The sequence below is a fragment of the Fundulus heteroclitus genome, chromosome 10 (genome assembly GCF_011125445.2).
Source record: "Fundulus heteroclitus isolate FHET01 chromosome 10, MU-UCD_Fhet_4.1, whole genome shotgun sequence".
NCBI lineage: Eukaryota > Metazoa > Chordata > Actinopteri > Cyprinodontiformes > Fundulidae > Fundulus > Fundulus heteroclitus.
Window position 1 is genome coordinate 28117380 of NC_046370.1, and position 13828 is coordinate 28131207.

Consider the following 13828-nt stretch of genomic DNA (forward strand, 5'->3'; position numbering starts at 1 on the left):
TCTTGGAAAGAAGACAGTAGACAGTTGGATGGATGATAGATTGAGACTGAAATCTGCCCATTTAATAAGTGTGTTTAGCAGACCATATTTAGTGTTTCATTTAATTTTAAAACAGTTCTACATTTTTTTTAGACCGTTGTATTTTCTTCCATTTTTCTAGTATTTGACATGACGACACATTTAAGTTATGCGTTTCTTAAACCCCACACCAGTTTCAGCCTCATTTACATGACAACCCCTAACAACAGTTTGAGAGATTTGACACCTTTCTAATGTCTTTATCACCACCACCATCATCATCTCCATGCACTAACCTGCTGGCTGGGTGCGCTTTCCTTTAAAAAGTGAGATGAATGGCGTTAATCAGGACACGGGAGCTCTGTGTATCACTCAGCTCCAGCCTGTCCTGCTGCAATAAACCCCGCTGCCTGCCTGAGTAATTACTCTCATCTGTCTTAGTGGGACCAGTGCAAATGGGAGCAAAGCTCTCCAGCAGGACAGGAAGCTCGCAGAATTTAAGCACAAGCCTCATTTAGACAGCGAGTCCAAACAAATGTATATAACAGCTTTAAGCTGTTTGGGGAACAAAATGCACAACTCCTTCAGAGTGAGAATGGCTTTTATTCATTTTTGTTTTCAAAAATTGTCAGGACCATTAGAAAGAAAAGCAAAGAAAAACCAATGCCAAGTCTCAAACTTTAAAGGAAGGCTTCATAAGGACGTAATCAGATGATGCACTAATGAACTCAGAGGACAAACAGGCAGCATAAAACAAAAACATTACAAACTTGACATTTATATAGTAATAAATGAGTAGTTAAACATAAACTTACAGTAAAGCCCCTTCCCATTCACTAAAGAACTTTTCTGCCAATATTGGAGACGGGTGTGAAGCAGGTCTCATTTTTAAGCACTGCCCGCTCCTTTCTCCAGCACCGTCTCTACCATCTTGGGAAGGAACGCTTCCAGGAAGTGAAAGAAGTCTTGGAAGATTCCCGCCTCGTCACTGCTTGGCCTCAGCTTCAGCAGCGCTCTTGTGTTTTCTGCTCCGCCGACCATCTGGGGGCAAACTTTAAACTCCAGGGGCTCCTTCAACCCGGGCTCTTTCTCAGCGATGGAAGCTGAGACCTGGGACTCCAGCTCCATGCAGCTGCCCTCAGGCCTGCAGTCTGTGTCTTTCATCAGCTCCCGTCTCACTTTCCGCCTGCCAAGCCACACCATGTGCTTTTGGACACATGTCCACAGAGGGAATTCAGGCTTGCCTCTTCCTGCCAGTCTTGGCTTTTTGCCACGAGGAGACACAGAGGAGTCGCTGCCAGAGGACAGAGGCCTCTTGGCACCGGCCGCCGCCGCACACTGAGGGCTGCTCTCGCTGAGAGATTCAACACTCTGGGTGCTGTCGTTCAGCGACGATGCTGTGGTCTCCATCTCCTCGACGCCAACAGCTGAATCCTCGCTCAAAACGGCAGCTGCGGAGGCATCGAGGTGGCACTTGAGGACAGTTCTCAGAACAATCTCCACAGCAGAGCAGACCTTCTGGAACCACAGCTGCCTGAAAGCGTCTCCTGCTGAGTGCAGCTCCGTGCGGAGCACCTCTGGGAGTGATGCTGAACTGAAGGGGATGCTGATGACGAGCTGCTCCGGCTTGGCCTGCTGGACATCTCCAGGCGGGGCGAACAGGCGCGCCAGTCCCCACGACTTCCCCTTGGTGCTTTTGCGTTGGTAGCGCAGGCTGCGGCAGTACTTCTCAGCCTCCTGGCACTCCTTCTGGAAGTTTCGCAGCGAGCGCTCGTTCAGGTTTCCGGCCACATTGTGGGAAAGCTCAAAAGGGTCCAAGAGGTTCAGGGGGCCCAGTTTGGGACGGTGCGGGTCGGACTTGGAGGGCTGCTCTTCCTGCATCCTTTCATCGTCTTTATCTTGTGAGAGGAAGCTGGCGACTGGAAGCGCACGACCCTCCCTGAGGGATATCACGCTGCTGGCAAAATCAAAATGTGCATAGAAGGAAAAGAAGCCAGCGAGAAGAGAACCTGTGCGGAGAAAACAGAAACGTTTAGTTCAGAGATGGGGATGCAGCATTAAATAGCTTAGTTTAGGGTGCATCACTAAACTAGTCATATGTTTTAAAACTGTTTCACATTAACCACAACTGTTTGACCACAAGTATTTCTTGGAATTTTATGGGAAAATCCAGCACTAAGTAAAACACATCTGTCAGTTCTCAAACCAGAAATCTGAAAAGTGTGGTGTGTGCTTGCTCACAGCCCTTTTGGTCAATCCCATCTTTATGGCTTTCCTTTTGCTTCCCTTCCATAAAAGCCAGGGGTCTCAGTTATTCACGCCAAATGGGGCCTGAAACGCGCGTACGGCACTTTCCACACAAATGTTTGGTTTTATAACTAAAAATCTTGACAGGAAAATGTGCGGTCCTCCTGGCAGCTCTGACCCAGGCGTATGCTTATCATTTGTCCTCTCCCTCCTCTGAATGTCTCTGAGCGCACAGCTTAGGAGGAATTTCAAAAGGAGCGCGGCTTTCATCTGACGCTGAAAACAGCAATCATGTTTAATTTTTAACGACTTCTTTTAACGTGGGCAACATCAGTGCTTTTACCTCTGATTTTCTCATTTAATAAACGCCTCTCTTTGAAAATTTTCCAGAGTTTCTTTTCTTTTTTTAGCTTCTTTTTTTAAATCACACACAGACATTCATGAGGTGCTTGGCATTGACCATTGATGGTTGGATCTGAGCGTGTACAGGGCAGAACCTGAGGCGGCACCAGGTACGCCAACGTTCAGGTATAGCAGTGATCTATAAAGGGAAATCATATGCTTCTTTACGTGCGCATGGTTTTATAAATCTGAATATTCTTTGCCGTACGCCAATTTTTTTTTCTTGCCGTATGCATACTTTTAGTATGGATTCCACGCAAAGGTTATAAATGAGACCCCAGATCTGTGGAGTGCACAATAACTGCCTGTTGCTGCTTTTAATGTTCAGACAATGGATTGAACAGCGCTCTGTAAGATGTTACAAGTTTGGTATATTGTTCTATGAAAATATCGTATATGAAAATAAAAATGGGAGTGGTGGCCCAGCACTTGTGTCCTGGAGAGGCTGCGAGTTCCCGGTTTGACTCCCACAGACCGCCACTCCGGGTCTCTGAGCAAGACCCTTAACCCCAGAACACTCAGTATGAGGGATTGCTGCAAGGTCAACAACACAGTGTCACTTCATGCTCATCACAGCCCACTGCTCCCTGAGGGATGGGTTCGTGTCATTGGAATGCAAAAAGTTGCAATCAATAATAAAGATAATTATGTTTATTATAACCTAATCCTGCTTTAAACTTCTCCACAACGTTCTCCCTGACCTGCCTGCTGGGTTCCTTAGTCGTCATGATGCTGATCGTTCTCTAATGTTTTCTAATAAAACTGGTGGTACTGTTTGTTCATTAATAATAATACTAATAATACTACTACTAATAATAATAATAGAACTTTACTGATCTCACAATGGAGAAATTCACTTCTGCATCTTAACCCATCCCCTTGGGGAGCATTCAGGAGGTGAAGGGTCTTGCTCAGGGACCCAAAGTGCAGGCAGTGGGGATTGAACCGGGTACTTGCATCCTTCTCAGAGCACAAGCGCAGTGCTCTAACCACTAGGCCACCACCTCCCCCAGGGTGACCTCTAAAGGCAATTCATTTTGCTAGATGTTATTGACGGGTATCAAAGGAGAGGAATACACCCAGCACACCACGTTCTATCAGTGGAAAAAATCCTTCACCTTCCCAATCAGGGAACTGCTCACATAAATCACACAAAGCCTGAAAAAACTTACTTCACTTAGTGGTCTTGGCATGAAACAATGAAAAACATGAACTATTCTTACATGGCGGTGAATTATTTTTGGTGTAAGGGGAACACGTCTCTCTTTCTAAGCACTCACAGAGGTCCTGTGTGTTCTTGCTGGGTGGGACCGCGATGGGCTGACTGGGGAAGGTGCAGTTCCAGCCCTCAATCACACACTCCTCCTCCTCACCTGCAAGCATGTGAAAAACTGATGAACAACGCTTCTGCCATTTTCCGTCTGTTTCTAGATCAGAAAGAGATTCATTTCAAAGACGGAGACAGAGATGGGCGAATGACGGCAGCATGAACGCTTTTCTGGGAAAGCAACTGGAAGTCTTAAAGGAACAAACGGGTCGATCATGTAAAACAAAACCTCTTTCAATCTCTTTTAAACAATATCTAATCAGCTTCAACCTGAAGGAATAAAAAAAGGAATACACGCAGCAGCGTTTAGCAAAGTTACAGCTTCCATACAATCCCCTCCAACAGGATGTAGTGTATTCCACAGAAGTGACAGGCTTTACATGGACAAACAACGTTTATACCATTAATCACAGCAGTCAGGTTTGTCATGCCATATCTCATCTGGCGACTGGAGAACGTTACATCATAAGTAAGGCGATAACAATGTAAGAATGCAGACTTTAAGCTGAAATGCTCTGCAAACAGCGACGGGAAGCAGGAGCCATCTGTGCTGCGGGCACAGCGTGGATTACTGCTGCTCAGAGAAAAGAAGGAGCGGAAAAGCTGAACAGTTTGTCAATGGATTCCCAGTTTGAAGATCCTGATTATTTTATGACAGACATCATCTTTCTTTAGTTTTTAGTTCTGAATGACAGAAAGTCATTCAGTTGCGGTCAGTAGAAGAATAGCTCGTTGGTGAGAGGAAGGTAACCTGAACCTTGGTTTCTAATCTCACCCTCTTGTTGAGGTTCCTTGATTCTGTTTTCTTCATGGGCCTCTCAGCCCTCTGTAATGAGGTGAATTAGAACGTGTGAGGCTGGAACCTGTCCGTAGCTTCAGTCTGGTCTACTTCTGACAACCTGAGAGGAACCTGCAGCCAGTGGAAGCATCCAGCTGACTAAACGAGTGGGCTCCACTCCATCATCAGACTCAAGAGCAATAACATCCATAACTAGATACAGTTTAAGTTTCCATGTTGTCACATCAGTCTTAGCTCAGGCTTTGTCCCCTGTAGCTCTATCCATCTATCAAATCACATCTACAATGCTTTCCATCTTACAACTCTTCCATAAGGAGCGCTCAACTCATTACTGTCCTGTCAACAGGCTCCTGCACCTGAGCAGCAGCTCTGTGTCGCTCCTCCAGAGTCAGAATGCCTCTCTCAGCTGCTGCTCCGATTTATGCTCTCCTTGCGTCACGTTTCGATTTAGTACAATTAACATCTGCGCCATGTAGCGCTCTTCTCTTGATTAATTGGTAGAATGAATTTCCCAGCAGCGAAACATTTACATGATTGTGCAGTTCAGAGTCAGATCTTGTAATTTTTATGAATCATGTGTTTTAACGTCTTGATCTTGTTGTTTTTTTTACCATCAACCTGCCAGGGGCCGCAGAGGAAAATTAGTATAATGCCTTATTTACATGTTAGCCTGATGTGCTCATGTTTATTAATGTCACTGTTCCTTCAATAAAATAAGGAGAGTTTTAGCTTTCACCCCTTGCACCTGCAGACCTGGCGGTAAAAATAAGACGGCGCAGGTGTCGGTCTCACGCGGCAACCTACAGGCCATGTCTCTGAGCTGGTCGACCGTGGGCAGGACGGCGGGCTGGCTGTTCTGCAGGAAGAAGACCATCAGCAGCGTCAGGGCGTAGTTGTTGAGGAGGGGGCCGGCGCCGCTGGGGTTACCTGCAGGTCACACGGTGGTGACAGAACATCAGAACATGGCCACGCACTCTCATCACACTGCTCCTGATAGGAGAGGATGTTACGCTGAGGAAAGTCTCATTTAGACGCTGACATACGCTCATCAATGTCATAATATATCCATTAGGGGTATTTTCATTTCCAGGGTAAAATGATTACACAACACAATCTGAATGGGTTTACTGGAGATCTTTTCTATATTACAAAAATAAGCAATATCTAAATACCACCCCAGTAATATGTGAATAAATGTCCTCTCAGCATTTAGCAGGGCAAAGACACGGTGTTTATAGCAGGTAACAAGCGTGTGGGTTAACTCTGGCTGGAGATTTGACCCCTCTGGTAGTCTAGAAATCACTGAACGGCTTAGCACCAAAATCAATTCAAAACCTGCTGTTGCTTTATCAGTCTGCCATCAGACTGTTAAACTGCTGTTGAACTGCTGAACTACAACCCACAAACTCTGCACAACATTTGCATTTTTTGCACATTTTGCATCATTGCAGCTCATATAGCATTACAAATGCCATCGGACTGCTAGTCTTAAATTGCACAAATAAATGCATTCATGCACAAATGCCCTTGCACAATCCAATTCTGTACATAAAAAATGTCTCTTTTTTGTTACATTTCAATTGTTTGTATACTGTATATTTAAAATCTACTGTTTACTCCTAAATCTCTGCCGCACCTAAAACTGTAATTTAACTTCTACTGCAATTTACAAAAGCTGTATGAAATGAAATTTTGTTCTGTACGCACTCTGTGCATACCGAATGACAAATAAAGTTGTCTAAGTCTAAGTCTAAGTCTAACTCTCCACCCCACTCAGATCTGCTGGTTCTGGTCTACTCTAAATACCCAGAACCAGAACCAAACACAGAGAAGCAGCATTTAGCTCCTATGCTCCACAAATCTGGAACAAACACTGAGTTCATTTTAATCAAGACTGAAAACCCTCCAGTTTAGAGTTGGTTCTGACCCACAATAACAGTAACATTGACCAACATATTAGATATTGATGTTTTCACTTGATGAAATGTAATGCTTGTTACTGGTCTCACAATCCGTGACTGTTTCCATGTGTTTGATGTTTTTATGTATGATGTAAAGCGCTTTGAGCCGCCTTGCTGCTGAGATGCTCTATACAGATAAACTTGACAGCATTCCAGAAGCTTGACATTCACCTGCGTTACCCGTTCTAAAACCAGAGAGAAGTGGGTTTGGATCGTGTTAAGTTAACCAGCCAGCTGTTGATTTGAGGTGAAACTGCTGAATCCTTACTTCCACTATCACCGGCAGCCATACACAGCCTCAGCATGATGCTGCCACCACCGTGCCTGACAGCTGGTAATCTCAGGGTTCACCTTGACTCGTCCAAACAGTCTGCCGGTTATTTTGGCCATACAGCTCACTCTCCGGCCTTCACACCAGGCCCTAAAATACCTCCTGAGTGATCCCATCGTTTCTGGTCAGATCTAAACACATTTTAAAGATGCTTTTCTTTACAGGACTTGGACACTTGGAACTTCAGCTTAGAAGTATGATTCCAGCCAGGGAGACTTTTAAGGACCTTCCAAAGGATCAGATGTGAGTCCCCTGGAGCGACTGCATTACCTTGGCAGTTCTCCTGCTGGTTCAGCCATTTTTGGCTTTTTTTTTTAAAGTATCATAGGAGATGACAGAACCTGCTGCAGCCAACGCATTATAAAATGACTCATGCAAAGTGCAATATCTCCCAATAAGGGAATATGTAGTCATTATTACGCAGCAAACTGTGCGTAAACTAATTAAAGTTTGTGGGAGTGAGGCATCAGCGGTTTTACTGCGGTGCTGCTTTATGGCTTAAAATCTCTGTGTGTTGATGCTGAGCCTTATAAAGTCTCACAATATTTATTCACATTTGTTTTCTCTCCCAGCAGTTCTTTTAAGCTACACATTTTAGCTTGTGGGTTTGAAGCCGCAATGCTTCTTAAGAATGGCAAGTCAGATTGGTCTCAGCGTTACACTTGAATGACGTGCTGCTAGAGACAGCCCAGGCTGTGATGTAAAGCAGGAAACTATGAGCTGATCACTCGGGACAGACGTCAATGCCAGGTGGAATGGCCGCGGATTTTGTCTCGGTCTGCCTCTGAGTCCACGTTGATGTCAAACCCTCTTCACTCTGGACGGTGAACCTAATGTTCCAGCGCGTCACCAAATATATTCATATGAGTAAGCTGAGTAGCCTTGGTTTGTCCTGGGTCGTTCTTTCCTTTCATTTTCTTCCATCTTGGACTCAAGTGGGTGTTCCAACGAGAAGATGATTCAAAACACATCAAAACCAGCTTTGGAGGCTAACATTAATCTTGTGGAATGACCCAGACATCAAGTCGATTGAACCTTTGCAGCAATGTTTAGAAGACAGGCGTGAAACGAGGAACATCTCGTTTAAATAAGCTCTACCAGCTCTGCCAAGCAAACATCGCGCTGCAATTAGGCCACAAGCTTGTTGCCGTCCAGAAGAAGGGTGTGGCCCAGGTGGCATGTATCCAAATACATATTTAGATTTCAGCTTGTATGTATGATTCAGACCATGTTTGAATTAGAGAAAATGCACAAGAGATTAAAAATGCCACAGCTAATTATTAATAAAATGAATTTAAATCTGATCTTTTACAGTTTCATACCTAAAAAAAATATTATTAAAACCTTCATTTCTATATACTGCGAAAAGTTTAAATAAACTTGTTGCAGGCATGTATTCAGTTAGATAAGTTATCTAAATGAATCCACAGCCATGATGTAAGAAGAAAAAAAAACAGCCCAATCAAACTGATACACAAAGTGTAAGTCCTAAAATCAGTTTTGATGTTGGAGAACTTCATTGTGACGCATGATAATTTCCTATGATTATTTGTAAATTGCCGTCACTGATCAAAGCAATTGCTTTTAGATGCCAATTTTGGGTCAAAGCTGCTTCTCTACGTGTCATCACGCTCTCCTAACCCGGCCGTGATGAAAGGGGCGCGCTGAGGACGCAGTTCAAAGGGAGCTGGCTGGACGGCGCACAGAGCGCAGCTAATTAGTGTGCTCTTCAGGGAAGAATAGCTTGAATGAGATTTCATTTAAGATTACTCACTGTACACAAAAGGAGCTGTAATTTTGATATCTTTATTCTCAACTAAAGCTTGAATTAAAAAAAAGGTTAAAATAAATTAATAATAAAGTGAAAAACCCAAAAGTTTAGAGAAATGATTTGAAAGGAAGGAAGGTATGGGTCTACTGACACCTGCTGGCCAAAGGCTAAAATTACAACCTAAATGTACAGTTAACACATTATATTTATCAGCAGATATAGAAACGCTAGTTCTAAAATCGCTGCCTCCTACCAGCTAACTGCTTCTGCCTGGCCCAGTACCGGATGGCGAACACCAGAGGCCTCAGCCTCTCCTCCGCCCCTGACAACAGCTGGAGGAAGCGGGTGTTCCTGACACCAAGTCTGATTAGCAGAGAGAAGAAAGAGAAAAAATGCAGTAAAGTTGTACTGTAGAGAGATTTCCTCAACTCACAGTGCTAAAAAATAGCAGATCCCTCACAGACCTGTTGTTAAGAGTGATATCCCCTTGTAGGTTCAGCTCGCGGTGATGGAACTTGACGACAGGCAGCCGAGCGGTGCTGACCACGTGAACTTTGTGCACGCTGGGGACGCAGCGCCTCAAAATGGTCGCCACGAGCTCTAAAACCTCCGCCGGAGACGCCGTGGACAGATCGATGTCGGACAGGATGGAGTCCTCGGAGCGGCCGTCATCTGACATTCCTTCGCCTGCCTGGAGCGCGCAGGGAGGGAAGAAATTCAGCACATCTCAACTTCAGCTCTTAATTTTTTTTAGTGTGGAATCTGTAAATACAAGCGGTTACCTTTAATTCACATCAAGAGAAAAACTGCTAAGTGTGGGTAAAACTGTCAGACCTGCTCTGTGGAGGTCTTAGCCTTAGCTTGGAAGGTCTTGGTGTTTTCTAGATCCAGGAACAGGTCCAGATCACAGGAGTGAAAGCCAAACGTGTTGACGGATGAACCAAAGAGCAAGATCTGACTGTCTGCAACCCAGAGGAGACATTTTAAAACCTGGAACCCCACAGAGGGACTGGCTGGTTTTTGCAGGAAGGATGCCGAACGTCTGGAGTTTTCAAAGAGAGCTCACCTGGAAAGAATTCAACAAAGACCTCCTGGAGGAGTTGCACCACCAACCCTCTGGCCTTCTTTTCATTTTCTCCCAGCTGCAACCGCTCAACTATGAACTTCATCTGGGAATCCACCTGGAAGGAGGCAAAGAGCAGGACAGCTGTCAATCAGCTCCCTTCACACCAATTCCTGCAAGATCAGAAGACTGCAAGCATCCCTCAACCTTTAGCTTTTCAACATTTTATCACGCTACACCAGCCTCAACGTACTTTATCAAGGCTTTATGTGACAGACCAACAGAAAGTGGCGTACACTGTACGGGTTTTTGCCCTTTTTGGACCGATTCTTCAGTCGTGCGAGAATTTTTTGGATCGGGTCGGGTTTCAGCTGGATCGTGCGTCCTGCGTTGTATAATATACAGTACAGGGGGTAACGAGGGACGATTAGTCTCTCACAATTACCTCCTGATCAGGAATGGGATGGTCGGATGAAAATCAAACATGTTTGAAATTCAGTCAGCCCTCGTCAGTGATCATGAGCGCCTCCTGCTGGTGAAGCAGAGCTACGAGCCTCTGCTAGCCGATTTCCCCCGAACTCGCGCACTGCGTATGCACAAACAAGGAGATTCTTCTTCGTCTTCTCAGCCAAAAAAACAGGAGTGGAGAGAAGCATGGCGGTACGTGTGACATGGAGTCAAACTACGGAGCAGCAACTCGTAGAATTGCCATGGCAGCACGTTTCGCTCTAGTGAGCCTCATAATTAACAGTGAGCATCAACACCTCCGCCGTTTTCTTCTTCTACTGTTGACATTTGGCTTCTGAGTAGACGAGTCTGAGTAGCAGTTTTGCATTTGAGCGTGGCAACTCTGGAGGAGCTGCAGAGATCTCCAGCTCGGGTGGGAGAATGTGTCAAGACAACTGGAAGTAAAGGACTCCAAAGATCTGGCCTTAATCAAAGAGTGGTGAGAAGAAGCCAACGTGTGGAAGAAGGGGCTCTGGTCAGACGAGACCAAACCTGCTTACATGGCCAAAGGGGCCGTGTGGGGTGAGAACGTAACGCTGATCACCACCCTGAGCACACCAGCGCCTTCTACAGGAGCAGGGAAGTAGATCGTCAGCATCGACGTCTTCATTCACAGCAAAACCAGATGAATTAGGCTGCCACTACGTGCTGGCTTACCGACGGCAGCTGACACAGCTCAGGCTTGAGGCGATCGAAGATTCGTTGGAGGTTCTGAGGATCGTTCTTCTTCTTGGGAATCAGTTTAAACTCCTTCTTCTCCCGTGGCTTGACCCGCAGCTTCAGACCCTTCAGCCGGTGCTCGGCGCAGGACAGCGCGGCCTGGATGCTCTCGGACTCGCCGAACTGCACGATGGCGTAAAGCCCCTGGGAGCACAGAGGAAGAGTCCAGCATTTCAGTCAACCTGCAGACACCCTGGTGGAAAACATCCCGCCCGTTCTCTCACAGACGGTGATAAGCAAGAGTACGGCCCAACCCTGCGGCCGCTCGTTAAAACCACGGAGGAGGCTGACCCTGTCTTTATCCACGATGACGTCAGTGACAGCCCCGAACTGCTGAAAGTACTCCGTCAAATCGGTCTGGGAGATTTCTGGTTTGATGCCGCTGACGAACACGCTGCGCTCCTCGTGGCTCTTCCTGGTGGAGCGCACTGTGCTCAGAGTCCGATGCTTCCGCCCCTTCACATGCTGATCCACGCTTGGCACTGGCAATCATCAACAACAAAAAAAAAAAAAAAAGAAAGAAAATGGATGGTTAGACTGATGCAACAGCTCGGAGTCACTGCAAATTGACATTAATGTCCGTCCTCTGAGTAGCAGGTAGATTAACCAGCAGCTTCTGTACGGAGGAATCTTTAGACATGGCACTATTTAACAGTCATCCCTGAGGGATGGCCCTGGATCTGTGCTGGAAAAAGCTACGCAAGATATACATATTTACCCAGGTTACGTTTGTCACATATTCATGTTTGTTTGATAATTTAAGAGACAAAAAAAAATAAAAAAAATAAATAAATAAATAAATAAATAAAAAATAAAAAAAAAGAGTGCATGGATTCCTGCATCAATCCCATAGACTCTCTGCGGTTTACATCAGCAATCGAATGATACCATAGTGACTCAACGATGGTGGCTACTTTCAGTCATGTGGACAGATGCTGCTGGAAAATGATGAACCCAGCATCACCTTAGAGGTTGTTAGCAAAGCATGACAGATCATCAGATGCCATGTCAGATGGCTGGCTGCACTTTAGGACTTGATTAAAACACAGTGGACCACCAGCAGCAGAGGACAAGGCTCCACAAACCATCCCTGACAGTGGAAACTTCAGACTTGACCTCAACAGAATTGGATTCTGAGTCTCCACATCCGTTCTCCAGACTCTGAGACCTTGATTTTAAAATTCAATGCTAAATCTCTATCCACCTGAAGAGAATTTTGGACCACAGTGCAACATTCTGGCCGTTCCTCTCCCTAACCTCGATAAGAGGCTTGTGACATTTCTGTTTCAGACCAGGTTAACACAACTAATGCTACAGTTGTAGCTCCTGCCCTACATAGACCCTTTTGTTTGTGTGCCTTTTTCAACCATAATTTTTCCTTCCACTCAACTTTCTACTAATGTGTAGGCCTATCTTATGCGATTTAAAAAGTTAGTTTCAGCTAGTTTCTCAAAAAAGATTTCTCTAAGAAATATTTATGTACCTTACCGTAATCTTCCTCCTGCTGATATGTAATATTTTAATTTTATGAAGAAATTTAATTGTTGTTTTTTTTTTAATCAACTTTAAGCCATAACCATCTAAATTAATGAATTAAAAGGGTAGAAATGCATCACTGTTTGTGATGATCCCATCGTTGAACTACATTTAGATTTGGCTGATAATTTTATTTATACAGTGTGACTAACAAATTAAATATAGTGCTATGTTTCACGGTTCGAAGCACAACTCGTCGCTTGAATGTTGACTTTAACTTAAAGTTTAAGTCGTCACCGCAGCATTATAGTTGTCCACTGGAAAGCCTGCTCGGATGAACACGGTGTTTCTCAATAATAAAGTCAGAAACTGTCCATAGAGCGTAAAGGAGCAGCGGCGGAACTTTGAAGCCAGCAGGCGCGTGCCTTGGTTAGCCAACCACACTCACAGTTCGGCAGGTTCACGTGACACAGCGTGCAGCAGAAGCCTCGGCTCGTTGTCTGGATGTCGCTGTCTGAAGGCGCGGTGCTCGCCATGTCTGGAGAAGATGATGGAAACCTAAAGCAGTCCGCTTTAAGGAGAACTAGCCTCAAGTTGCCTCTCAAATCTCCCTCCAGCGTAGAGTATCCGTTTATGTTTAGTCCGTCCGCCAAATCTGCTCGGGTTGTACGCGTATCCCCACACATATGGTTCTTATTCCCCAAAAACGTCTTTTCAGCAACGTGTTTTTATTTATTCGAGATAAAAATATATATATATAACAAAGGTTTAATCCCCAAACAAATTATTATAATTTAACAAGTTAAAACTGATTTCTAGTTTGTTTATTAGGGAAAAAAAAGTGTCGGAGCAGAACCAGAAATTATTAATATAATTGCAGAGGACTTTCACATTTTAAATTAGTGAAGTGAATTTGACAATCTGCTCAATTCCAGCCTACTGTTGAGATATTTAGTAGTTATTCTGTGCATGCAGACCGCTTCCATTAACTTTCATTTTAAAGGGCAAGGTTTAATCAACCTGAATAAACTGAAAGTTGCAGAAAATCAGGATGGCATATTATAAATGTATTATAAAAGCAAGTGTGTACAATTTTAAAACTAGACTATTTGGAGTGCAATTTTACCGACATATTCTGAGTCTTGAGTTTAATGTTGCATACCAATGTTATACCAAGCCTGTTTGTTGGAGCCTGGCTTAAGTAGA

The 13828-nt window shown here is 44.6% G+C and overlaps 1 protein-coding gene across 1 annotated transcript; it reads right to left on the reverse strand.

The window, feature by feature from the left end:
• Nucleotides 1-601: 601 nt before the first annotated feature.
• On the reverse strand, nt 602-13273 carry tut1 (terminal uridylyl transferase 1, U6 snRNA-specific). Its single transcript, XM_012876149.3, has 10 exons — nt 13071-13273; nt 11438-11628; nt 11084-11290; nt 9923-10037; nt 9691-9818; nt 9321-9547; nt 9110-9219; nt 5598-5720; nt 3948-4040; nt 602-2027 (listed from the first exon to the last, which is right to left on the reverse strand). The coding sequence occupies exons 1-10, from the start codon at nt 13156-13158 to the stop codon at nt 907-909; spliced, it is 2403 nt and encodes an 800-aa protein (XP_012731603.2). The 5' UTR covers nt 13159-13273; the 3' UTR covers nt 602-906.
• Nucleotides 13274-13828: the final 555 nt, after the last annotated feature.